The sequence below is a fragment of the Eubalaena glacialis genome, chromosome 9, assembly GCF_028564815.1.
Source record: "Eubalaena glacialis isolate mEubGla1 chromosome 9, mEubGla1.1.hap2.+ XY, whole genome shotgun sequence".
Lineage (NCBI taxonomy): Eukaryota > Metazoa > Chordata > Mammalia > Artiodactyla > Balaenidae > Eubalaena > Eubalaena glacialis.
In genome coordinates this window covers 38632859-38657575 of record NC_083724.1, presented here as the reverse complement: position 1 = coordinate 38657575, position 24717 = coordinate 38632859, and the positions used below count along the sequence as shown (strand labels likewise).

The following is a 24717-nucleotide window of genomic DNA, read 5'->3' as shown; positions in this document are numbered from 1 at the left end:
ACTTAAATGCTAGGGATGTGTGCATCTGCTTGGCCTCTAGCTTATTTCCTGAAAGAGAATTCTGACGGTACATTGGTGGATGGTGAGAAAATCCAAATAGAATATGGGTCCTATCAGCTGGCAAATATCAGACCGGAATGTATCTTCTTTGTTCAAAGTTGAGTAATCAGGAAAATTATATAACATGCAGCATTTGAAAATCAAAGAAGAATATTCTTGCTCCAAAAATACAGAGAAAAATTATTCTTATTAATACTATGAAATCAGATAAAAAATTTTAAAGCACATTTGCAAAAACACAGAAGAAAGTAACTTTATAAAATTAATTTTAAAAAAAACAATAAAAATAGAACCGAGATGCCAGAGTGATGTAAAAAGGTAGAGCAAGGACACGACACAAACTTAAAGAAATCTAACATTGCAATAGCTAACTAAAGCCCATCTCAAAGGCACTGCAGAGCAGAATGAACAGAGATAAAGATGATATGATAAAAAGAGATAGCGATAGATTAAAAAGTTCCAATCAGTTGGCAATTCCTATCATTGAGAAAAACAACATAAAAGTGAGCCTCCTGGCTAATGGCTGAGTGAGGAGGTCAGCAAATCCTTTTCCCCCAAACAAGTGCAAACAATCATCTGTGAAACATTTGTGCTTAAAGAACAGCTGAACTTTAAGTAGCAGCAGTGGGAGTCTGAAGCACTCTCGTCTGAAGCAGCTCCAATCACTCCCCTCACCCTTCAGCTCAGTAAGGTTCTGCCAGGGCAGCAGGCAGGCTGTGCTTTGGTGGAAGGGAGTTCACTCCATGTGGAGTGGTTGGCAACACCTATGTCCAAAGGCGTTGCTGGTAGAGGTGATGACCTCAGTGATGAGTGATTAAGGAGGGCCACTACCTGCCCAAGGTTGAGGTCATAACTGGGGCAAGTATATTTCTGGCTCAAGCTTGGCTAGGGCTGGGGTGGGTGGGAGCAGTAATTAACTGCAAATGAGGACAAAGGGACTTTGGGGGATAATGAAAATGTTCTGAAACCAAAAATCATTGAACTGTTTACCACTTAGCATGTGTAAACTTTATATGAAATCGATACACCAATAAAAGTTTTTTAAAACTATATATACAAAGGAAAACTTGCTAGGGTGAAAAAAAAACGTCCAAATCTACAGCTCTAATGAGCTCACCATGCCCCTGGCAAAAATTAATTTAATGTTGTTCAGTCTTCAACTTGTCTTGGCAACAGTTTTATTTTCGTGATAAAAACTGTATAAGAACTATGATCTTATCCATGCAGGAAAAGAAAGCCAAACAAAAAGATTACTTGCAAAGGAAGAATAATCACACTGAACCCAAGCTTCTCCTGTGCAAAAGTAAATGTCGTGATAATAAAGGAAAGAAATTTTTACAGAATTTTAATAGGACAACTGAGCTCTCAGAATTCTATGCCAGGCTAAGATGTAGCTCTTGTCAAGGGAATAGAAATATAATCAAGTGTGCTCATTTGATGTACAAAAGAGTTAGTTTTTAGTTACAGTTGATTCCTCTGAATAGCAAACTGCATACATTTCAGATGAAGTTTAATTTGTAAACAATATTTTTCCCCAGTACTTCATAGAAACACATCTATTGCAAATCTGAGGACTCAAGTTCAATTGCCTTCAGTGACAGGCAAGTAACACAAATGCAGGGAGAAAGTCAGGTGTATTTCCATGGTACGCCAGACTCATCATTTTGGGAGTTTAGTGCTACTCTCAATACTTAGCTTCTGCATCAGGGACACTTTAGGGAATGGTGAGGACTGTGGCAAACTGGAGTGAGTTCCAGAAGATTGACACTTTTCAAGAATGAAAAAACAAAACCTAATTGCTGGGTCTTTTAATTTTTCAAAAGAAATCAGATTACCTAGATTTTATATTAAAAAATCTTCAATTTACTCATCTGAAAATAGTTCGTCCAGAATCAGTGGCTTTCATGCTGTTTTATGCCATAGAAACCTTTCTTCAAATTAAATTCTCCATAAAACACAATCATATGAACCAGAGCTAGATTATCTTTCAAATATCTATGATTCTATGGGATCCTAAATAAGAGTTGGCCAAGTAATCTGTTATCTAGCTGGTCAGCATATTTACCTCATGCCAATTTAACTCATTAGGTTAGCTCAATTTAACATGTATTAAGTGATTATTATGGACCGGACACTGTGCCTTTATGGATGCATGATCCCACCATTGGCAGTCATACATACCTATTTCAGGGCAGGGAAAGCAGAACACCACAGAGGACATACAAAACCCTGCTTCTAGAGGAGGAGGGGGAAGACGTCAGCCAAGGGCACATTTCCACTGTGCCTTAAAGGATGGGTTAAGTTCTTCCAAGCAGAAATGGGTGTCTAGAAAAGCCTGAAGAAACACATATAGGTGTGAAAGTACATAGTAACTCCAGGGAAAGTGAGATAGCTGGTACACAAAAGGAAACAGCACCCAGAAATTAGGCATTCACCTGTTTACTGGTAATTGAGTTATACTAATCAGTCATTTTCTTACCGTATTTGCATGGAGGAGGAGAAAAAACAGGCCTCAGAGTGGTGAGGATGTAAATCCTAGCTTACATGAATAAAACATTTACATAATTATATACTTTAAGTTAGAATCACAAGGATAATCTGTTATTTTAAGTTGTTTTCTTTTTGAGTTAATAGATTTTAATCCTAGAAATTAAGACTAGAAATGTTGATGAGAATCAAACCCATGATATTTTGTGTAAAAATCTGTACACTTCTGTGTTATAAATATTTATAAAATTTAAGAGGATTTGGCTTATTAAAATAAGATTATCCTTATTGTTCTCTCACATGGTGCAGGACGCAGCATCTCCGTGGGGTTTATTCCTGTGCCGTCCTGTGTTCGTTGCCCTGTGTGGGCTGCAGTGAGGAGGTACAAAAACGAAGCAGCCACGCTCCCTGTTCGCTAGGACTTAGTGTTTAACAGAAGTGATTTTGTGGAGAAGCCATTCTCCTCCACTGCAGGAAGTCAGCTGCCTTAAATTCTTTCTACAGAATTCTGAAATGCTTTCCTCAGAGACCAGGAGAAGGGCTCCAGAAGGTCTAAACCTTTCGCCATGACAATATGGTATCTCTGAGGGCAGAGGAAACTCCAAAGTTCCCAAGCAAGCATTGATGTACTCCTAGCATCTACCACCAATTCTGGAAGAGTAAATACTTGAGTTTGTGCCCTGCCATGAGAGTTTTCATTCTGATTTTACCTCTTGAGCCTAGGGGGAGCTGGAAGGTGGGGCTTGTGCTAGGGTTATAGGATGGAATGAGCAAGGCTTCATCCCTCTACAACATCCTGCATGAATCATAGGCTCTGACCCGGTCTTCTCTCAGCTCTTAACTTTGCTGAGACTTGAGAATCCTGAAGGTCTCAGTTCCAGCTCCTCTCTCTACCCCCAGGGGCTGGGCCCCCAACCCTTAGGCACAGAATCACCATTCAGAGGAGGGACACATTCATGCTTCTTCCCATCTGGCTTTTCTGCACCCTGCTAGCAGTGGACACATTGTGCTAAGTGCTGAGTCCTATCATAGGAAGAGATTCCTGCCCCCACCTCCTGGTTTGATGGTATGTTGAGCCATCTTGGGTTTCCTTAGGAAACAGTGAGGCGGGGGCAGCCCACAGTCCCCCATACCACACCATGAGGAAGCCACAGCACTTCCTGCCCTTACTCTCTCCTCTGTGCTAAGTCAGAAAGTGGGACTACAGAAGTGCCAACTTCTGAGAGAAATGAGGTGTCCAAAACAGAGCTCCCTCCCATCCACTCAGGGCAGCATCTTTGTCTTTCTGCTTCCCAGTTCTCTCCTCCAAACCCCAAAACTCCCTGGTCCCTGGCCGAACACTAGGATGCCATGCCTGTTACCAGGTGATCACCAACTTCAACTTTTTTTTCTGCCCACCTGGGCTCACATGCTGCTACCAACTCCTTAGGTCTTAATAAAAAACCTTGCCATGGCAACTTCCAGAATTCCTTTTCGTCTCCGGCTTTGGCTCTATGTATCAGCCCCTCCCCCAAGCCATGATCCTTCCCAGTTCCTCATTCACTCCCTTAGGTATTTGCCCTGCTCTCTTAATTGTAGAAAAACCATTCTTCTCATGATACACAGAGTCCCTCCTCATTACTGTCACCTTGTCTCTACTTACCACCAGTGAAACGTCTGTGCTTTTAGCCAAGGCCAACCCCTCAACCTGTGACTCACTCCTATTATGTTACTTTTGCACCATAACATTGCTCTAGCAGTTCTCCCTTTCTCTCCTCCATCATCAGTTTATTCCTCTTGACTGGATCTTTTCCATCAACATCCAACATGCTATATCTCCTACCTTTAAAAAGCCCTCTTAATGCTGTCTCATTTTTCTGCACCTCTGTGGAACAAAGCTCCCTAAAGCAGTTGATTACACTTGCTATCACCAGTTGCTCTTCCTCTCTCTCAAATCTACTCCCGTCATGCTTTTTACCTCCACTTCTCACCTGAGTCTATTCTTCTCAAGGCCATGAATGATCTCTGTGTTGTTAAATCTAATGATCAACTCTGAGTCCTCATCTTACTTGGTGGATTGGCAACTTTTCATGCAGTTGATCACTTTCTCCTTGAAATACTTTCCTCTCTTGCCTTCCAGTATGCCACACTCTCCTGGTTTTCCTCCTACCTCACTGGCTGCTACTTCTCAGTCTCTGCTTATTGGTTCCTACTTTTTCCTCCAAATTCTTAATGTTGGGGTGTCCCAGAGCCTGTCTTTAGATCTTCCCTTCATTTACAATCATTGCCTTGGTGATCTTATCCAGTCTCATGGTTTTACGTATCTATCTTTCTCCCTTCCTTCCTTCCCTCCCTCCCTCCCTCCCTCTTTCTTTTTCTCTTTCTTCCTTCCTTCCTTTCTTCCTTCCTTTTTCTTTTTCTTTATTTCCTTCTTTCTTCCTTTCTTTCATTCTTTCTTCTCCTCCTCTTCCTCCTTCATATTCATCTTCATCATCATCATCATCATCATCATCATTCAGTCTTAATCTATCTTTCTATCTAGTCTTCTACAGCCAGGACCTTCCCTGAGGACCATCAAACTTCTGTGCTGAGAATAGACTGTTGGAAGTATGGTCTCAGGCAGAAGCTGGGAGATTAGTTATGATGCTACCGCAGTAATCATAGCAGCAGAGTGAGTGAGAGACGCCGTCATGTTCCGAATTCATTTCAGAAGGTAGAGACAACAGGATGGACTGGATATGGACAGTTAGGGAAACAATGTCAAGGATGACACCAATGTTTTTGTCCTGAACAACTAGAAAGATGGAGCTGCCATTAAGTGATGTTGTGAATACTGTGACTGGAGAATGTTTCATATGTGTAATTAGATGATGGCTTGGAGCAGGGAATCAGGAGTTCATTGTTCTATAGTTCAAGGTGAATATTGGACATTCAAGTATATGTGTTGATTAGACAATTTGGGCATGTGAGACTATCCCATGCAATCATGAGCTCCATTGTGCAAGTCCTGTGTCTTTGTCATATTAGCTATGGTCCCTTGCATATAGTAAGTAAATATTTTAACTGAGTGTAAGATATTTCTCAAAATTATTTTTTAAGTTTTTTTTGTCCAGTTTTGAGATATAATCGACACACAGCACTGTATAAGTTTAAGGTGTACAGCATAATCAAGGTTATTTTTATTGTGACCTGTCTGAGGTCCTCATGAGCTGAGTACCCCAGTAATCGTGTGTCAGCATTCCCTATTCTATAGCGCTCATCATACTAATGTAATGATTTGTCTGCCTCCCAAGCCCAGACTTTCAATTCAAGTACTATTAAGGTATTATTATGCTGCCACTATCCTAAGCCCTGGGGATATGAGACACTATTGTATTATTTAGGCAAGAATGGATGAGTAATCTAACAAGCAGAGGCAGTAAACACAGAAAAAAGGGGGCAAAGTTGAGATATATCAAGATTAGAACACAGTCACTGACTTCATGTTTGAGCTGAGCAAAAACACAGATTTACAGTTATACTAATCCCTGACACTGGAAAACAGTTTTGTGGGATTGAGGGTGAGTGTTCAGAAATTTTAAATTAATATGCATTGCCTTTGAAAACAAGGCTCAACTCACTGCTCTCCATCACACTATGGACAACAGACCAAAACTCAGTTTATTCATCTCCATCCCCTGAAAGCACTTGGGTATTGGGTTGGCTTCCTGGCTCAGGGTTCTTTAGAGTGCATAGCTAACCAGCCTTTTCTCTTATCATGCCCTCTTCAGGAACATGTCAACTTCTACCCCAGGTATTCAGACCTCCATCTACATGCTCTCCCTCCCTGCCTCTCTCCCTGCCTACCCTTGGGAGTGGGGACCAGCCCCTCTCCATGTTCTACTGTGATCTTCATTCCCAGTGTCATTCAGTCCATGCAGCTGATAGACAGTGGAGGTGGGATAGAGGCAAGAGAGCTACAGCAGCCTCCCAAGTGAGTTCTCCAGAAAGATCTAACCAATAACCAACAGGGAGCAGAGAGGGGAGATTCTATCATTTGCTTTTGACTGTTGTCATATTACCTATATGCTGTTGATAAACACAAAGCACCTCCTCAAGGTTGGAACACTGGCACTCTCCTAAAAACCTCCCTTCCAGAGTGTGGGCACATATAGAAGTCATCAGTGAATTTTGCCTGTGAGATTCCTGGCCACTCCTCCTTGACAGTTCTAGCCTCATGTCCACATTGCTCCTCTGGGCCGAAGGACACCATGATAAAATTCAAGCCTGACCTTTACCTTCAATGTACCTTAGACAAGGGCCTTCCTTCTCTGTTCAAGTCCCTTTATCCGTAGTCCGGGATGGGGGTGGGGTGGAATGCTACCCAGCTTAAGTGTGGGTTAAAGCCCCTTCCCTAGATAGGCAGGACATTTACCTCCCTTATGCCTTCCCTGAACCCACCGCAGTGGAGAGAAGGAGCAGACGCACACCTCTCTACTTAGAGATATACAGTGTATTTTGGGTGGCACTCTGTCCACCTGCACATCAATGAAAATGACAGTAGCAGTCTTCTTCAAGGGATGCAGACGTTGGAGAGACTACAAAGTCTCTTGACTGAGCTGGGTCTTCTTGAGCAGACCAGTGTTTCCCTCCGAGGTGAGAGTTGGGAATTAGGGTGGGTTCCCTGGTTGGGTGACACAAGCCACTCGAGGACAGTGCTGAGGGCAGTGGCGGGGGATGCCCAGGACTGAGGCAGAGTGGAGTTGATGGGAGCGGGAGTGGTGCCGGAGCTTACTGTCTGGGGAGTGGGGCACATCCGAGAACGCCAAGCCCACCTGCTTCTCAGTGGGCGGAAATTGGGCCTTACGGTGCCCTCCTGTCTTCTCCATCTTAGTTTGCCCCTTGGGACTTTTGGCTGAAGCCAGGCTCTTTTCCACATTTTTTTTTCTGGTGTTGGCCACTTTCTCAGATGTGGAGGACATGGATTCCTCATGCCCTTTGCCTTTTGTCTTGGGGTTAATAAAGTCCAGAAAAGATTTCATCTTATTTCTCCAGCCAGATTCTGGAAAGCTGGGCCTCTTGTGAGTACAGCCTTGCATCACCTGCCCCTGAAAAACCTGACCTTGTAAAGTTTGGCCCTGCAACGGCTTACCCGGAGTGAGTTGGCCCAGGAAAGGCTGGCCCTGTGACACCTGGGGCACCACAGGCTGGGCATTCTCAGGAACCCTTGCTGGTTTGAGGATGACATTGAGCTTGGCTTGACTGTCCTGCAGGTCATTCTTCTCAGAGTCTTTCCCCCCAGGGACTCCAGGAGGTAGCTCTGGGAGTTTAAACTGAGGGCGATGCTGGGGACTGTGCTGACAGGGAGCATGAGGGTGAAAGCGACGTCTCCGTCGCCAGGGGCTGCAGGGTGTCCCATTCAGAAGCATCCCTTCTGGCCTCTGGGCTTCAGCAGAGTGGCTTTTCTCTCTTGTGGCGGAGACTGCAAACCCGGCATCCCCTTCTCCGTGGTCCCCGGCCAATTTGGGTTTGCCTGGCTCCTCTCTCTTTTCTGCCAGTGTGGGTACTTGGGCTGAGTCCTTGCTCTTGTCAGGGCTTTGGGGCTCAGGGCTCCAGGGCTCCTCCAGGCTGCAGTTGTTCACACTGGCCTCCAGCTGACCACAAAGCTCCTGGGCCTCTGTCAGGTCCCCACTGGGTTGCGAGATATTGGAGGCCCAGTGGACAGAACCGTGGGATACTGCACTGGAACTGGGTTGCTTCTGTTCCTGATACACTGCCTTCAACTCAGTGGCCAGCTGTTCTCTGAGGTAGAGGCATTCTGGATCTGGGGCACGTGGCATATCTTGTGGGATGGGGAGTTCCTCGAGCAGTGTGTTTCCTTGGTTGTTTAGACTCCCAAGAGACTCCTGTGTGCATATGTTCTCTGAGGTTTCTACAATTTGTTTCCTGGACTTCCTTGCCTTTATGGGAATTCCCAGTTGTATCTCTAGCATCTTCTTTCTCAGATGGAAATTTAGTTTGGCCAAGATGTGTTCTCCAAGTGAGGAGGGCCTCGCAGGCTTTGTCTGACTTTCTAGAGGCACCATCTCAATTACTTCTTCCACCTGCACTTCAGCCTGGAACTCATCTGCAATGTCTGCACAAGCCTTGTTGGCATCTTGAAAGCCTGACCCAGGACTTAGACCCTGCTCTTCAGGTGAGGTCATCTGAGTCAGAGGTTCTGTTGGGAACTTGATAGGTCCAGGTACCATCTCTGTGATCACAGCTTGGGAAGTGATTGCTGGGGCCATGACCCTAGAGAGAGCCACATAATAAAGAGCCGGCAGCCCTGACAAGAAGGCCAGATACTTGTGCCGTAAAGTTGTCTCCAGTTTCTCAATGGCTCCCTTGGACAGGGCTCGGGGCAGCTTAGGATGTTCAATGACAGCACCTGGTGAGGTTTGTTGCTGCTGATCAAGGGCCGTTGGCATCCAGGGTATAATTTTCTGTTGTAGGTCCGGGTCACTTGCTGCCTGTAGTTCCAGGGGCTTGCTTTCTGGGATGCAGGTGAAGGGAACCACTTCCAGGCCCCCAGGAATTATGCACTCCCAAGAGCTATATACACAGGTAGGGACGTTGCCCTGGTGAATCTGCCCACATTTGGAGTCAATATGGCTCTGCAATATTGCCTTGGCCTGGTCAAACAAGTGTGGCATGGGGACTGTCACTGGGTCCACAATGGGTGAGAATGGGTCATCAGCCCCAGCGGCCTCTAGAGATGTAGGCCAGGGGCCATTCACACTGTCTAGGGATGTGCTGCTCAGGGACATAGTCTGCTGGTTAGTGGGGGACAGGAGCAATTGAATGGACTGTTGGATCTTCTGCGGCAGGCCCCAGCGGTGGTGAATCAACTGTCTCTGGAGGTGGAATTCCAGCTGCCTCCTGGCATGCTGCTGCGGGAAGAGTAGTTCTCTTGTGAGGACTGAGACGGGATGCCCTGGCCAGGAAGTTTTCACAGTCTCAGAAGACCGGGCTTTGTCACAGGGCTTATACTGCACAGGGCTCTGGGTGTGTTGATCTCTCTGGGAAACATCTGGCCAGTCCCACTGAAGCTGGAGCTGCCTCTGCAGCAGGTGCCACTCCAAGGCTTCACACTCATCCAGGGTCAGAAATGGGACACTGATCTGAGCTTGTTGGTGGTCAGATGGAGCAACCCAATTTTGAGAAGACAGAAGAGAGGGTGGAGCTGACTGGGGTGGAGTTTTAGGCAGCAGAGGGAGGAAGGAGAGTTCCTTGAAGAGAAAAGGATCCTTCAAGCGGGGCTTGGACATGCTCTCATTCATGGAGAGGCCTTGAGAAGCCAAGAAGGTGTCAACCAGGGACTCACTGTGCAGAGAAGGAAGACCACAGAATAGCTGGCTATATTTCGGCTGCACATGGCCCACTGAGTCATTAGCCTGTTGCCCAGGCATTTGATAAAGGCCACTTAATTCTTTAGGGGCTGAAGAGGGCAAGGCAAGAGCCATATGGTTTGGGGTTTGCTGGTAGCAGTGTATTTGTTCTGGGTCCATAATGGACCATTCAGAAACCCAGAAGGCCTGGGTAGGCTGGCCAGCCATACATGGACCCCAGTTCTGGTATGAAATGGTCCCAAATCTCTCAACAGAGAACTGAGAAGTATCATTCTGAATGAAAGAAACTGGTTGGTTATATACAGGTTGGTAAAATAATGGTGGATTTGGCATAAGCTGCCTCAGAGACTCTTCCACACGTCTGGGGAGCCCCCACCTCTGGAAATGCATCCATTTTTTTACATGTAGCTCAAGAAGCCTCAGGACTTCAGAACTCAGGAACGGCGGGTGGGCAGGGAGGACACTGACCATCTGCAAGGCCACAGGATGTGTCAGGGTAGTAATTTCTCGGTTCAGGGTCAGCAGAGAGACCTGGGAATTTAAGGGCTGCTGGCCTTGGTTCCCACAGACAAGGTTGAGGTTGCTCTGCATCATCTCCTGCAGCTTCACTGAAACCCTAGGTTCCTCAATCTTTGAAGAAAACATAGTCTCTGGGCCCCTGGGCACCTCTGGCACTTGAAATCCCTGCCTTAGCATGAGGTGTTCAGCCCAGAAATCATGGATGCTGGCTGCACCAGTTGACTGGGCAGCTGACTGGGTTAAGGATTTCTGTGACTCTGTGAGGGTTGCAGATGGAAGTGAAAGGTCTTTGGAGTGTGGGCCATGCTCCAGAGTCTGTTCAAAAGACACAGTAGATGTGGACAAAACCTCTAGGCAAGAGGAGCCCTGCGATGGCCCCCTTGAAGTGGGGGAGATCAGAGTGTTCTCACCCACCACCACCTGCTGAATCTCCAGAGCCACAGCGTTGCAGGTTTGGCAGCAGGGATCTGCACACAGGAGCCGCCGCACGCTCCCCTCCTGAGGAAGCCAGCCCTGGCTGGGAAGGGAAACATGGCAACCGTTTGTTACTGATGGAATGACATCTGCCTCTTTTCAAGTGTGTGGCCTAGAGATTGACACTGCCCCCGATAGCCCTGTAAACTCTGAGGCCTGCACCCACTGGGTGTTTACTCATCTACTTTTCTTCCTAGGGAAATGTCATTTGGCAAGTTATGGTGTGCTGGGCTGAGAGCCTGGGGCTTGTTGGGCAAGGTCTCAGGCAACTGAAGGGAACGCAGGGCCTTGAGAGCCTGGGAGGTGGGTGAGTTCTCTGCTGACCTGTGCTGAGAAGCTGAACTAGGAGAAGGCAACCAGGCAGATGGGGGAGCCAATGGTTAGCTGATGGCGCAGCACCAGGAACATCACCAGACAGAACCTGGAGTCAGCCTCGTTTGGGGCTACGGAGGTCCTTGTGGGAACTCTGCATTCTGGGGATTAGAGGGCATACACAACATCTCTTGGAAGCCAATCCCTATTCTCTAGAGATCTTAAGAGGGGGATAATATGACAAGCTCCTGCCTGAGGGCTGTCCCAGGATCTGGCCTCCCTGAAGACAAAACCAGAGGAGGTATGTCAGCAGGGTCTAGCTGTAAAGAGAATATGAAAATGATGACTGATTTATGCACTTAATTATCCATCCTCCTAACTTGTCTTGTGGCTGAGTGAAAACCCATGTAGTTTTAAATCCTGCACTAGTCAAATCCTGAATGCCAGGACCTTTGTGAGCCTAGCCCAGAGCAGAACTGCAGGACTCCTCTCTCCTGAGACGTCTGATCCCACCCTCTCCTCTGGGAACCCTCAACCAGCGTCCAGGCTCCACTGTGTCTGGCTACCTCCCAGCCATTATGCTCCTCCCCAACCCTGCCCCAGGCCAAGCGGAGAAATGATCACAGGCCAGGCTGGGAGTTGCGAGACGGCAAAAAGCAAGAGATCACCTTCTCATGACAGAGAGCAGCTCCCACGGCTTCTCAGCTTCTTCCCGGGAAAGTCTCCTAGCTGAGAAATCAGCAGACAGTTACATGGAACGGGAGAGGATTCAGGGACATCCTACAGGAAGCTTGAGACCTTTGAATGACAGGAGACTGCAAACCCTAACAGCCAGTGCTCTGAGGCACGTCTGACTACAACTTAACCAGGTATGATGTGCTCTCCTGGACCTAATCTCCTTTGACCTCCACAACCACACTGTGAGTGAGACAGCATCATCATGCCCATTTTATGGATAACAAGACTGAGAGCTGAAGTGACTTCCACTGGGTCATAAAACTAGTAAATGACACAGTTAAGGACAGAGCCCTTATTTCCTCACTCCCCTACTTCCTCTTCACTCCCAGGGATAAGGTGGAGAATTCTGGAACATTCCCAGGCTCTGATTTCCCACCCAAAAAAGTCTTCTGGGAGAATTTGTCAACTTGGGGAATTGGGCCTTCAGTGGTTAGAGCACCTGGTGCCTGGCACCAGGGGTCATTGAGGGACAGGGTTCATGGGAGCCTCACCCACAGTAGAGAGATGTCAGAGCAGAGACTGGGACTTTACCTCTTGATGCTGCATCTCTAGCCCTTTGTCTGGCTTTTCGGTGACGCTTAAAGACAAAAGAGTTAGAGTATGAAGTTGGGACACCATTTTCTTTTTCATGTCCAAACTGAGACAAAGCTAATATAGAGTTCCCAATCCCTTGTAATTTATCTGTATTTTATTTACTTTCCTAACTTTCCATACTCTATTTTTTCACCCCAATATTTCCCTTCTCTTATTACTTCTGATTCATTTTGAGGTTCTTTCATCCTCAATACCTCCCATTTTTTTCCTAAGAGAAGTTGTGTATCAGGCTTATGATGGAACAAGAGAAAGGGTGGAACAGAATAAAAGGTGTGTAGGTCTAATAACCAAAGGACTTCAATTTACAAATGCCTTAATGGACCACAAACTAGAAAAATCTCCCATAATGGGAGGTCTTCTAAGATCCAGTGAGGCACATTCCATTTCATCCAAGTCTCAACCCAAGTCAGATAGAGACGTTCTTGATTTTTCAATTAGAATACACTGCAGGGATAGCCTGGGAAGAAATTATTTGTAGGCTCTGAGAAGGGAAATACCTTGTAAGAGTAACTAATGGATGGTAAAAAAAAAAAATCAAGGGGAGGGAGGGGAAAAGGAAGGATAAAAGGAGAGATACTGAGAGCTTAGAAGCTTCTTATCTGAGGCTTAATTAGTTCAGTCGTGGTCATAGTGTTTCCCTACCTGGCAGCAGCTCCTTTTATGTTCCATTGTTAATCCATGGTAACTCTTTTTCACTTGCCAGACAATTAGGATAACAATGAAGATGGAGCCATAGGTATATAAGGGAAACCCCAAATCCCACAGAAAAAAAGTCGGGCTCAACATGGTCTAAACCTCATTAGCATGAGGAGACCAACCATCCCTATATGTAGGCATTCAGAGTCCTGGCGCCTAGTGACTTCCAATGCTACACTTTGTCGTCTCCGCCTCACAGACAACGGAACCAGGCCACCAGACTGCATCACAAAGCTCTCCTGTTTCACAAGGCAGCTGTGGTGTCAAAGACCTTTACCTGTCTAGAGAAGCGAATGTGGTGATTCCGTTTGTAGATACGGGTGTCTGGTTGTCTGTAAGGACTGAAGGTGCCGCTCACAGTCAGTGTCTGTTCTCCCACTTTGTCTCCACTCTCCACACCCTCCACCAGCCTGATGGCCAGAGTCTGGTTATGGCGTGGAAATGGAGAGCTTTGATGTTACAGGCAGTGGAAAATGGGAAATCAGAGGTGCATGAAGGGACCATGGCAAGGCCACGGTGGTAGCATCTTTAAATGACGTTGTGGGAGTCAGAAAGGAATGCCTCCCAGACTGTGTGGCCTCAAGCTTGCAGATGAGTGAAAAGAGACTGTAAACACTGCCTTCCATTGAGACACACTAATGAGACTTCCTTACAGAGCTCTTTTCTTTTTTTCTTAGGCTTTTTTTTTTTTTGAATTTTATTTATTTTTTTATACAGCAGATTCCTTTTTTGTTTTTTAATTTATTTATTTATATTTATTTTTGGCTACGTTGGGTCTTCGTTGATGCTCGCGGGCTTTCTCAAGTTGCAGCAAGTGGGGGCTACTCTTCGTTGCGGTGCGCACGCTTCTCATTACAGTGCCTTCTCTTGTTGCAGAGCACGGGCTCTAGGCGCACAGGCTTCAGTAGTTGTGGCATGCAGGCTCAGTAGTTGTGCCTCACGGGCTCTAGAGCGCAGGCTCAGTAGTTGTGGCGCACGGGCTTAGTTGCTCCGCGGCATGTGGGATCTTCCCGGACCAGGGCTCGAACCCATGTCCCCTGCATTGGCAGGCAGATTCTTAACCACTGTGCCACCAGGGAAGTCCAGCAGATTCTTATTAGTCATCAATTTTATACACATCAGTGTATACATGTCAATCCCAATCGCCCAATTCATCACACCACCACCACCCCCACCCCCCGGCAGCTTTCCCCCCTTGGTGTCCATACGTTTGTTCTCTACATCTGTGTTTCAATTTCTGCCCTGCAAACCGGTTCATCTGTACCATTTTTCTAGGTTCCACATATATGCGTTAATATACGATATTTGTTTTTCTCTTTCTGACTTACTTCACTCTGTATGACAGTCTCTAGATCCATCCACATCTCAACAAATGACTCAATTTCGTTCCTTTTTATGGCTGAGTAATATTCCATTGTATATATGTACCACAACTTCTTTATCCATTCGTCTGTCGATGGGCATTTAGGTTGATTCCATGACCTGGCTATTGTAAAGAGTGCTGCAATGAACATTGGGGTGCATATGTCTTTTTGAATTATGGTTTTCGCTGGGAATATGCCCAGTAGTGGGATTGCTGGATCATATGGTAATTCTATTTTTAGTTTTTTAAGGAACCTCCATACTGTTCTCCATAGTGGCTGTATCAACTTACATTCCCACCAACAGTGCAGGAGGGTTCCCTTTTCTCCACACCCTCTCCAGCATTTGTTGTTTGTAGATTTTCTGATGATGCCCATTCTAACTGGTGTGAGGTGATACCTCATTGTAGTTTTGATTTGCATTTCTCTAATAATTAGAGATGTTGAGCAGCTTTTCATGTGCTTCTTGGTCATCTGTATGTCTTCTTTGGAGAAATGTCTATTTAGGTCTTCTGCCCATTTTTGGATTGGGTTGTTTGTTTTTTTACTATTGAGCTGCATGAGCTGTTTATATATTTTGGAGATTAATCCTTTGTCTGTTGATTCCTTTGCAAATATTTTCTTCCATTCTGAAGGTTGTCTTTTTGTCTTGTTTATGGTTTCCTTTGCTGTGCAAAAGCTTTGAAGTTTCATTAGGTCCCATTTGTTTATTTTTGTTTTTATTTCCATTACTCTAGGAGGTGGATCAAAAAAGATCTTGCTGTGATTTATGTCAAAGAGTGTTCTTCCTATGTTTTCCTCTAAGAGTTTTACAGTGACCAGTCTGACATTTAGGTCTCTAATCCATTTTGAGTTTATTTTTGTGTATAGTGTTAGGGAGTGTTCTAATTTCATTCTTTTACATGTAGCTGTCCAGTTTTCCCAGCACCACTTATTGAAGAGACTGTCTTTCTCCATTGTATATTCTTGCCTCCTTTGTCATAGATTAGTTGACCATATTTGTATGTGGGTTTATCTCCGGGCTTTCTATCCTGTTCCATTGATCTATGTTTCTGTTTTTGTGCCAGTACCATATTGTCTTGATTACTGTAGCTTTGTAGTATAGTCTGAAGTCAGGGAGTCTGATTCCTCCAGCTCCGTTTTTTTCCCTCAAGACTGCTTTGGGTATTCGAGGTCTTTTGTGTTTCCATACAAATTTTAAGATTTTTTCTTCTAGTTCCATAAAAAATGCCATTGGTAATTTATTAGGGATTGCATTGAATCTGTGGATTGCTTTGGGTAGCATAGTCATTTTCACAATGTTGATTCTTCCAATCCAAGAACATGGTATATCTCTCCATCTGTTGGTATCATCTTTAATTTCTTTCATCAGTGTCTTATAGTTTTCTGCGTACAGGTCTTTTGTCTCCCTAGGTAGGTTTATTCCTAGGTATTTTATTATTTTTGCTGCAATGGTAAATGGGAGTGTTTCCTTCTCTTTCAGATTTTTCATCATTAATGTATAGGAATGCAAGAGATTTCTGTGCATTAATTTTGTATCCTGCAACTTTACCAAATTCATTGATTAGCTCTAGTAGTTTTCTGATGGCATCTTTAGGGTTCTCTATGTATACTATCATGTCATCTGCAAACAGTGACAGTTTTACTTCTTTTCCAATTTGTATTCCTTTTATTTCTTTTTCTTCTCTGATTGCCATGGCTAGGACTTCCAAAACTATGTTGAATAATAGTGGCGAGAGTGGACATCCTTGTCTTGTTCCTGATCTTAGAGGAAATGCTTTCAGTTTTTCACCATTGAGAATGATGTTTGCTGTGGGTTTGTCGTATATGGCCTCTATTATGTTAAGGTAGGTTCCCTCTATGCCCACTTTCTGGAGAGTTTTTATCATAAACGGGTGTTGAACTTTGTCAAAAGCTTTTTCTGCATCTATTGAGATCATCATATGGTTTTTCTCCTTCAGTTTGTTAATATGGTGTATCACATTGATTGATTTGCGTATATTGAAGAATCCTTGCATCCCTGGGATAAATCCCACTTGATCATGCTGTATGATCCTTTTAATGTGTTGCTGGATTCTGTTTGCTAGTATTTTGTTGAGGATTTTTGCATCTATATTCATCAGTGATATTGGTCTGTAATTTTCTTTTTTTGTAGTATCTTTGTCTGGTTTTGGTATGAGGGTGACGGTGGCCTCATAGAATGAGTTTGGGAGTGTTCCTTCCTCTGCAATTTTTTGGAAGAGTTTGAGAAGGATGGGTGTTAGCTCTTCTCTAAATGTTTGATAGAAGTCACCTGTGAAGCCATCTGGTCCTGGACTTTTGTTTGTTGGAAGATTTTTAATCACAGCTTCAATTTCATTACTTGTGATTGGTCTGTTCATATTTTCTATTTCTTCCTGGTTCAGTCTTGGAAGGTTATACCTTTCGAAGAATTTGTCCATTTCTTCCAGGTTGTCCATTTTATTGGCATACAGTTGCTTGTAGTAGTCTCTTAGGATGCTTTGTATTTGTGCGGTGTCTGTTGTAACTTCTCCTTTTTCATTTCTAATTTTATTGATTTGAGTCCTCTCCCTCTTTTTCTTGATAAATCTGGCTAATGGTTTATCAATTTTGTTTATCTTCTCAAAGAACCAGCTTTTAGTTTTATTGATCTTTGCTATTGTTTTGTTTCTATTTCATTTATTTCTGCTCTGATCTTTATGATTTCCTTCCATGTACTAGATTTGGGTTTTGTTTGTTCTTCTTTCTCTAGTTCCTTTAGGTGTAAGCTTAGATTGTTTATTTGAGATTTTTCTTGTTTCTTGAGGTAGGCTTGTATAGGTATAAACTTCCCTCTTAGAACTGCTTTTGCTGCATCCCATAGGTTTTGGATCATCGTGTTTTCATTGTCATTTCTCTCTAGGTATTTTTTGATTTCCTCTTTGATTTCTTCAGTGATCTCTTGGTTATTTAGTAAGGTATTGTTTAGCCTCCATGTGTTTGTGTTTTTTACGTTTTTTTCCCTGTAATTCATTTCTAATCTCATAGCATTGTGGTCAGAAAAGATGCTTGATATGATTTCAATTTTCTTAAATTTACTGAGGCTTTATTTGTGACCCAAGATGTGATCTATCCTGAAGAGTGTTCCATGCGCACTTGAGAAGAAAGTGTAATCTGCTGTTTTTGGATGGAATGTCCTATAAATATCAATTAAATCTATCTGGTCTATTGTGTCATTTAAAGCTTCTGTTTCCTTATTTATTTTCATTTTGGATGATCTGTCCATTGGTGTGAGTGAGGTGTTAAAGTCCCCCACTATTATTGTGTTACTGTCGATTTCCTCTTTTAGAGCTGTTAGCAGTTGCCTTATGTATTGAGGTACTCCTATATTGGGTGCATATATATTTATAATTGTTATATCTTCTTCTTGGATTGATCCCTTGGTCATTATATTGTGCCCTTCCTTGTCTCTTTTAACATTCTTTATTTTAAAGTCTATTTTATCTGATACGAGTATTGCTACTCCAGCTTTCTTTTGATTTCCATTTGCATGGAATATCTTTTTCCATCCCCTCACTTTCAGTCTGTATGTGTCCCTAGGTCTGAAGTGGGTCTCTTGTAGACAGTATATAGATGGGTCTTGTTTTTGTATCCATTCAGCAAGCCTGTGTCTTTTGGTTGGAGCATTTAATCCATTCACGTTTAAGGTAATTATCGATATGTATGTTCCTATGACCATTTTCTTAATTGTTTTGCGTTTGTTTTTTAGGTCCTTTTCTTCTCTTGTGTTTCCCACTTAGAGAAGTTCCTTTAGCATTTGTTGTAGAACTGGTTTGGTGGTGCCGAATTCTCTTAGCTTTTGCTTGTCTGTAAAGCTTTTGATTTCTCCGTCAAATCTGAATGAGATCCTTGCCGGGTAGAGTAATCTTGGTTGTAGGTTCTTCCCTTTCATCGCTTTAAGTATATCATGCCACTCCCTTCTGGCTTCTAGAGTTCTGCTGAGAAATCAGCTGTTAACCTTATGGGAGTTCCCTTGTATGTTATTTGTCGTTTTTCCCTTGCTGCTTTCAATAATTTTTCTTTGTCTTTAATTTTTGCCAATTTGATTACTACGTGTCTCGGCGTGTTTCTCCTTGGGTTTATCCTATATGGGGCTCACTGCGCTTCCTGGACTTGGGTGGCTATTTCCCTTCCCATGTTAGGGAAGTTTTTGACTATAATCTCTTCAAATATTTTCTCTGGTCCTTTCTCTCTCTCTTCTCCTTCTGGGACCCCTATAATGCGAATGTTGTTGCGTTTAATGTTGTCCCAGAGGTCTCTTTGGCTGTCTTCATTTCTTTTCATTCTTTTTTCTTTATTCTCTTCCGCAGCAGTGAATTCCACCATTCTGTCTTCCAGGTCACTTATCCATTCTTCTGCCTCAGTTATTCTGCTACTGATTCCTTCTAGTGTAGTTTTTATTTCAGTTATTGTATTGTTCATCTCTGTTTGTTTGTTCTTTAATTCTTCTAAGTCTTTGTTAAACATTTCTTGCATGTTCTCGATCTTTGCCTCCATTCTTTTTCTGAGGTCCTGGATCATCTTCACTATCATTATTCTGAATTCTTTTTCTGGAAGGTTGTCTATCTCCACTTCATTTAGTTGTTCTTCTGGGGTTTTATCTTGTTCCTTCATCTGGTACATAGCCCTCTGCCTTTTCATCTTGTCTATCTTTCTATGAATGTGGTTTTTGTTCCACAGCCAGAGCTCTTTTAAGGGTTGGTTTTCTAGAGCTGTTTTTAACCATGTTACAGAATTCTGTCTGCTAACAGAGATACATACGTATATATAGTGCAGAATTCAACAGGCATAATAAGGTATGTAGTAAATATATCTCCTTCTCAACCTCTCATCTCCCATTTTTCTTCCCTTGAAATAGTCATTTCTATCAGATTCCTGTGTATCTTTCAGAACTAGTCTAATATAGCCAAAAACAAGTGGAATTTTATGTCTTTCTTCACAAATGGAAGTATAGTATAGACAGTTTTCTCTCTCTTATTTCATTTAATAATTAAATATATCTTGTGCATGCCATTTTATAAAATGGCTGTTGGGCTTCCCTGGTGGCACAGTGGTTGAGAATCCCCCTGCCAATGCAGGGGACGTGGGTTCGAGCCCTGGTCCGGGAAGATCCCACATGCCGTGGAGCAACTAAGCCCGTGCACCACAACTACTGACCCTGCGCTCTAGAGCCCACAAGCCACAACTACTGACCCTGTGCTCTAGAGCCCGTGAGCCACAACTACTGAAGCCCGTGTGCCTAGAGCCGGTGCTCCGCAGCAAGAGAAGCCACTGCAGTGAGAAGCCCGTGCACCGCAACGAAGAGTGGCCCCTGCTCACCGCAACTGGAGAAAGCCCGCGAACAGCAACGAAGACCCAATTCAGCCAAAAATAAAATAAATAAAATAATTTTAAATTAAATAAATAAATAATAAAATGGCTGTCATGTCTTCCTTGATATGACTATAACACAACTCATTTTAAATTCTCTATTCATGGATATTTAGTTATGTACGGTCTTTTGCGCTGAATAAAACCTCATATATATAAATCCTTGTACACATGGGTATATATGTAAGAAAAATTCCTATGAGTGAACTGACATCTTAACAATATTGTCCTTTGATCCACAGATGCAGTACATCTCTCCATTTTTTTAGGGTATCTTTCTCAGAAACGTTTTACCGTTTTTTTGTACAAGTCTTGTACATATTTTGTGAATTTATCCCTGTCAAATTTTATGATGCTATTGTAAATGATACCATTTTTTATTTCAGTTTCTAATATTTGTTGCTAGTATACAGAAACAGAAATTGAATATTTATCTTCTATGCTGCAATCTTGCCAAATTCACTTATTAGTTGTAGTGGCTATTTTTTGTAAATTCTTTAGTATTTTCCAAATTGATGATAATGTTGTCTGACAATTTTACATCTTCTTTTCCAGTCTGAATGCCTTTTATTTCTTGTATATTATTGCACTGACTAGAACATTCAGTATAATGCTCAACAGAAGTGGTGAGAGCAGACATATTTGCCTTGTTACTGATCTTAGAGGGAAAGCATTCCCTTTTTTTTGCTCCTCAAACTTGATCATTTCAAAGTCCTATCTTTAAGTCTGCTATTCCTTTCTTCTGCCTGCACAAATCTGTTAAACCCCTCTAGTGAATCTTTCCATTCACTTACTGTATTTTTCAGCTCCAGAGTTTCTATTTAGTTTCTTCTTATAATTTCTCTTTGTTGATATTCTCATTTATTCATACATATTTCTTATTTCCTTTAGTTCTGTATTTTCCTTTAGTTTTTCTTTTGCATATTTCAGAGAGTTGCTTTAATGTCTTTATTTAGTAAGTTTAATGCCTGTGCTTCTTCAGGGACAGTTTGTGACAGTTTATTTTCTTCCTTTAAATGGGCCATGATCTCCTGTTTATTGGTATCCCTTGTGATTTTTTGTTGAAAGTTGGGCATTTGTAAAAACAGCCACCTCTCTCAGTCTTTGCAGACTGGCTCTGTGCTGGGGCAGTCCTCTAATTATCTGGGCATGCTCTAAGCCTAGGGATCAGCTCAAGGAAAAAGTTTAAAGTCTTCTCAGGTCTCTTCTAAACAGCTGTCTTGGCTGGACCTTTTCAATTCCCCCATATACAATGGCAGCTTTTGAATGTCTCAGTCTCCCAAAGAATCTCACCTGTTTCTCCTTTGGGCCTTCTATGGTCTATTTTATGTCTCCACCCATAATCGCTTACCCAGGAGGTCTGTAGTCCCCTTGTAGCTTTCATGAGCAGCATCCACCACTTCTCTCTGCCTGAGATCTGAATTAGGGGATACAGAGACCACTCCTTAGGCAGCCCCAAGATGGTTAGAACATTCAAATAAGGTCTGCTCTTCTCCCTTTGTTTCAAGGGAGGGAACTGGGAATTGGGCTGCCACTTCCTCTACACCAAAACTACACTACACTGGGGAGGGAGGTGGGGCAGCAAGTAAAAACATCATGAAATATTCTACTATTTTGAATGTGACTTTTCTTGATTGAATATTTGCTTGGTTGCTATAGCCCTTTGACTATTTTCCAGAGCTTTTATAAGGTTATTATAGCTGTCAGTTCCTGCTTGTTTTTTGCTGTTTCCATGGGAGAACAAGGGCTTGGAGCTTCCTAGTCCACCATTTTTCTCTATAAATATTCTTGAGCTTTGTTTTGTGATTCAGTTAAGTTACTTGGAAACAGTTTGATTCAGGTATTCCTTACAAGCCTTATTAGGCAGATCCCATCAAAATTTAGTCCAGGTTTTTTTTTTTTTTTACAAATTTTTTTTTGGCTGCATTGGGTCTTTGTTGCTGTATGCGGGCTTTCTCTAGCTGCAATGAGCGAGGGCTACTCTTCGTTGCAGTGTGTGGGCTTCTCATTGAGGTGGCTTCTCTTTGTTGCAGAGCACGGGCTCTAGACACGCAGGCTTCAGTAGTTGTGGCATGTGGGCTCAGTAGTTGTGGCGCACGGGCTTAGTTGCTCTGCAGCAGCTGGGATCTTCCAGGACCAGGGCTCGAACCCATGTCCCCTACACTAGCAGGCAGATTCTTAACCACTGCGCCACCAGAGAAGTCTCTAGTCCAGGATTAATTTTTTACTTACTACTGAGGCAGAGCCTTTCTTGTTACTCTACCCAATGTCCCATTTATTAGGAGATTTTCTACTTTGACTATTAGAATAGGGTCTCTATCTGCCTCTGTGTGTGACCTCTGATACTATGCCCTTATATCTTTTCAGGTGTCTTTTTTAACCCCACCTCTGTTGCATGTTCTGACCAATCCTCTGCTGAACATTTGAAGGGAACCCTCTTCAGATCTCAAGAGTTCTCTGTCCAGCCCTCTCTCCTCAGATAATCTGCCCTGTGAATTCTAGCTGCCTTGGCCTCCTCTGACTCCCAGGTCCATCTTCTCTACTCATAGACTGCTAAGTTCTACGTGGGTTTCCTCCCTATACCATGGCCTAGGAACTTTGTCTAGGCTGTAAGCTGACACTATTGTAGGACTACTTCATTGATTTCCCATCTCTCACTGATCACTGTCATTTGTTATTTGATGTCTAATGTCTTAAGATTCACTGTATATTTTGTCTAGTTCTATAGTTGTTATAAATAGTAGGATAAATTTCAGCCCTGTTGCTCCATCTTGACTGAAAGTGGGAGTCTCAACAGAGTTGTAAAGTTTTCTTTTTATCATTCCTGCTTTATTTTAATTAGGGTTTATTCCTATGTATTTTATTTTTTGCTATTGGAAATAAATGCTACTCAATTCTGTTTATTAACTTCATAAACAGGATTAAATTTTTCAGTTTCTTTTGGTTTCCATCATTGGAACATAGTAATTTTTTATATCTTTCCTTCTAATTTTTATTCCTATTTGTTTTCCTGTCTACTTGTATTGGATACTACAGAGTTGACATGCTCCTGACTTCAATGAGAATGTATATATATTGATGACTTTTGCAATGATATTTTTAAAAATTATGTATAGGCATATGTATGTGTGTGGGGTGTGTGTGTGTATGTGTGTGTATTATCATGTTAAGGATTCTATTTTATATACAATTTCTATAAAGAATAGATGTTGAAACCACTTCAGATAATAATGGAGTAATTGAACTGCATTAGCCCTCCTGTTGTAAAGAAACTCAAAATTAGACAAAATACATGCACAAATTGTTTGGACAGTGGACAACAATGGACTGTGATCCTTTACACAGGAGAAACACAAGAGGAAAGCTGCACAATTGCCCCAGCTTTCCGCCTGGGGGCAAATTGCAGACTATAGCACAGGAAGGTGAGGCCCAGGCACAGCACAGTTATGTTGCTGTGTTTCTGAAGTATGGAACATCATTTCTGGTTTTTGAGCCTTTCTGCAGCTGTGCAGAAAAGGAGCACTGGAAATATGTATAGTGTGCCCATTAATTCTCTGGCCAAATGATAATCTGCACATGTACAGAATGAGACTCTGTAAGATCTAGTTTAGGACAGCTCCTGGAGCCGTGAGCTGAATGGAATTTCTGGAGGTTTCACAGTAGTTAGATAATGGAATCCAATGGGTCAAAACGGAGGGAATTTACTGAATATCATGGACACTCAAACAGCCTTCCAAAAAGTCCACACTGTAGGGCAAACTACTCTAGACCTTGATATGGCCACTCTAATCCCACCCTAACAAAGGTTAGAAAAACCCTTGAAAAAAGATTTACTGATCTGCCAGTAAATTAACTGTCTGCCAGAATAAATATCAATACTCTCTAAACGTGAGGCTGAGACAAAGTATAAGATTAGCCTAGACATCTTGTGCCAAAAAGTATAGAAGTTCTCAGAAAATCATGAAGAGGTATCAAAAGGACACAGCAGACAACTTCACGGAGCTACCACTGGCCAAGCATAGGACAGTTTGAGCATCAATAGTGATAATAATGGCTTATAACATACTGAATAAGTTAAGAATCAATTAGTCCATACTGATATAAATAAATATGAAAGGAGGGAAAGCTCTTCCTTCCAGAAGAACGGCAACTTATAAATATAGGAGAAATAATGATAGAAAGTCTATAATGAATGCTTCAACTAGTGGGTGAAAGTTTGATGAGGAACAGAATATTTTCACAGACTCAGAGTATCTTGACATAAGTTAAGGCACCACCTTAATCAAATTTAACATCATTAATATTGGGACAAATCAAGTCATTTGCCTCCTGATATAATGCACTGAGAAGAATACAGTATCACTTTGGTTGCATAACTGTCAAAAATGCATGATTTGAATCCAGTCATGAAGAAACACTGAACAAATAGAGGGATAATCTATAAAGTAACTGGCCTATACTCTTCCAACAATAAGAGACAAGACAACTAAATGCATGAGGGAAAATTAGCTAAAAAGGACATTAGAGGAGTAACATTGTCAGTTTCTACTCTTTAGAAAGATCACTTTAGTTGCTTTATGGGGGACAGACTTTAGGGGAGCAGGAATAGAAAAGAGACCATTAGGATGACATTGTCTAGCTCAAGAGTATTAGGATGCTATACCTAGCTCGAGCTAGACATAGTTGGGGGTTAGACTGGGTTTTTAACAGTGGATTTG

The 24717-nt window shown here is 42.7% G+C and overlaps 1 protein-coding gene across 1 annotated transcript; it reads right to left on the bottom strand.

The window, feature by feature from the left end:
* Positions 1–7175: 7175 nt before the first annotated feature.
* Positions 7176–13319, bottom strand: SPATA31F1 (SPATA31 subfamily F member 1). Its single transcript, XM_061199200.1, has 4 exons — positions 13176–13319; positions 12471–12516; positions 11870–11930; positions 7176–10932 (listed from the first exon to the last, which is right to left on the bottom strand). The coding sequence occupies exons 1-4, from the start codon at positions 13317–13319 to the stop codon at positions 7176–7178; spliced, it is 4008 nt and encodes a 1335-aa protein (XP_061055183.1).
* Between the last annotated feature and the right edge of the window lie 11398 nt (positions 13320–24717).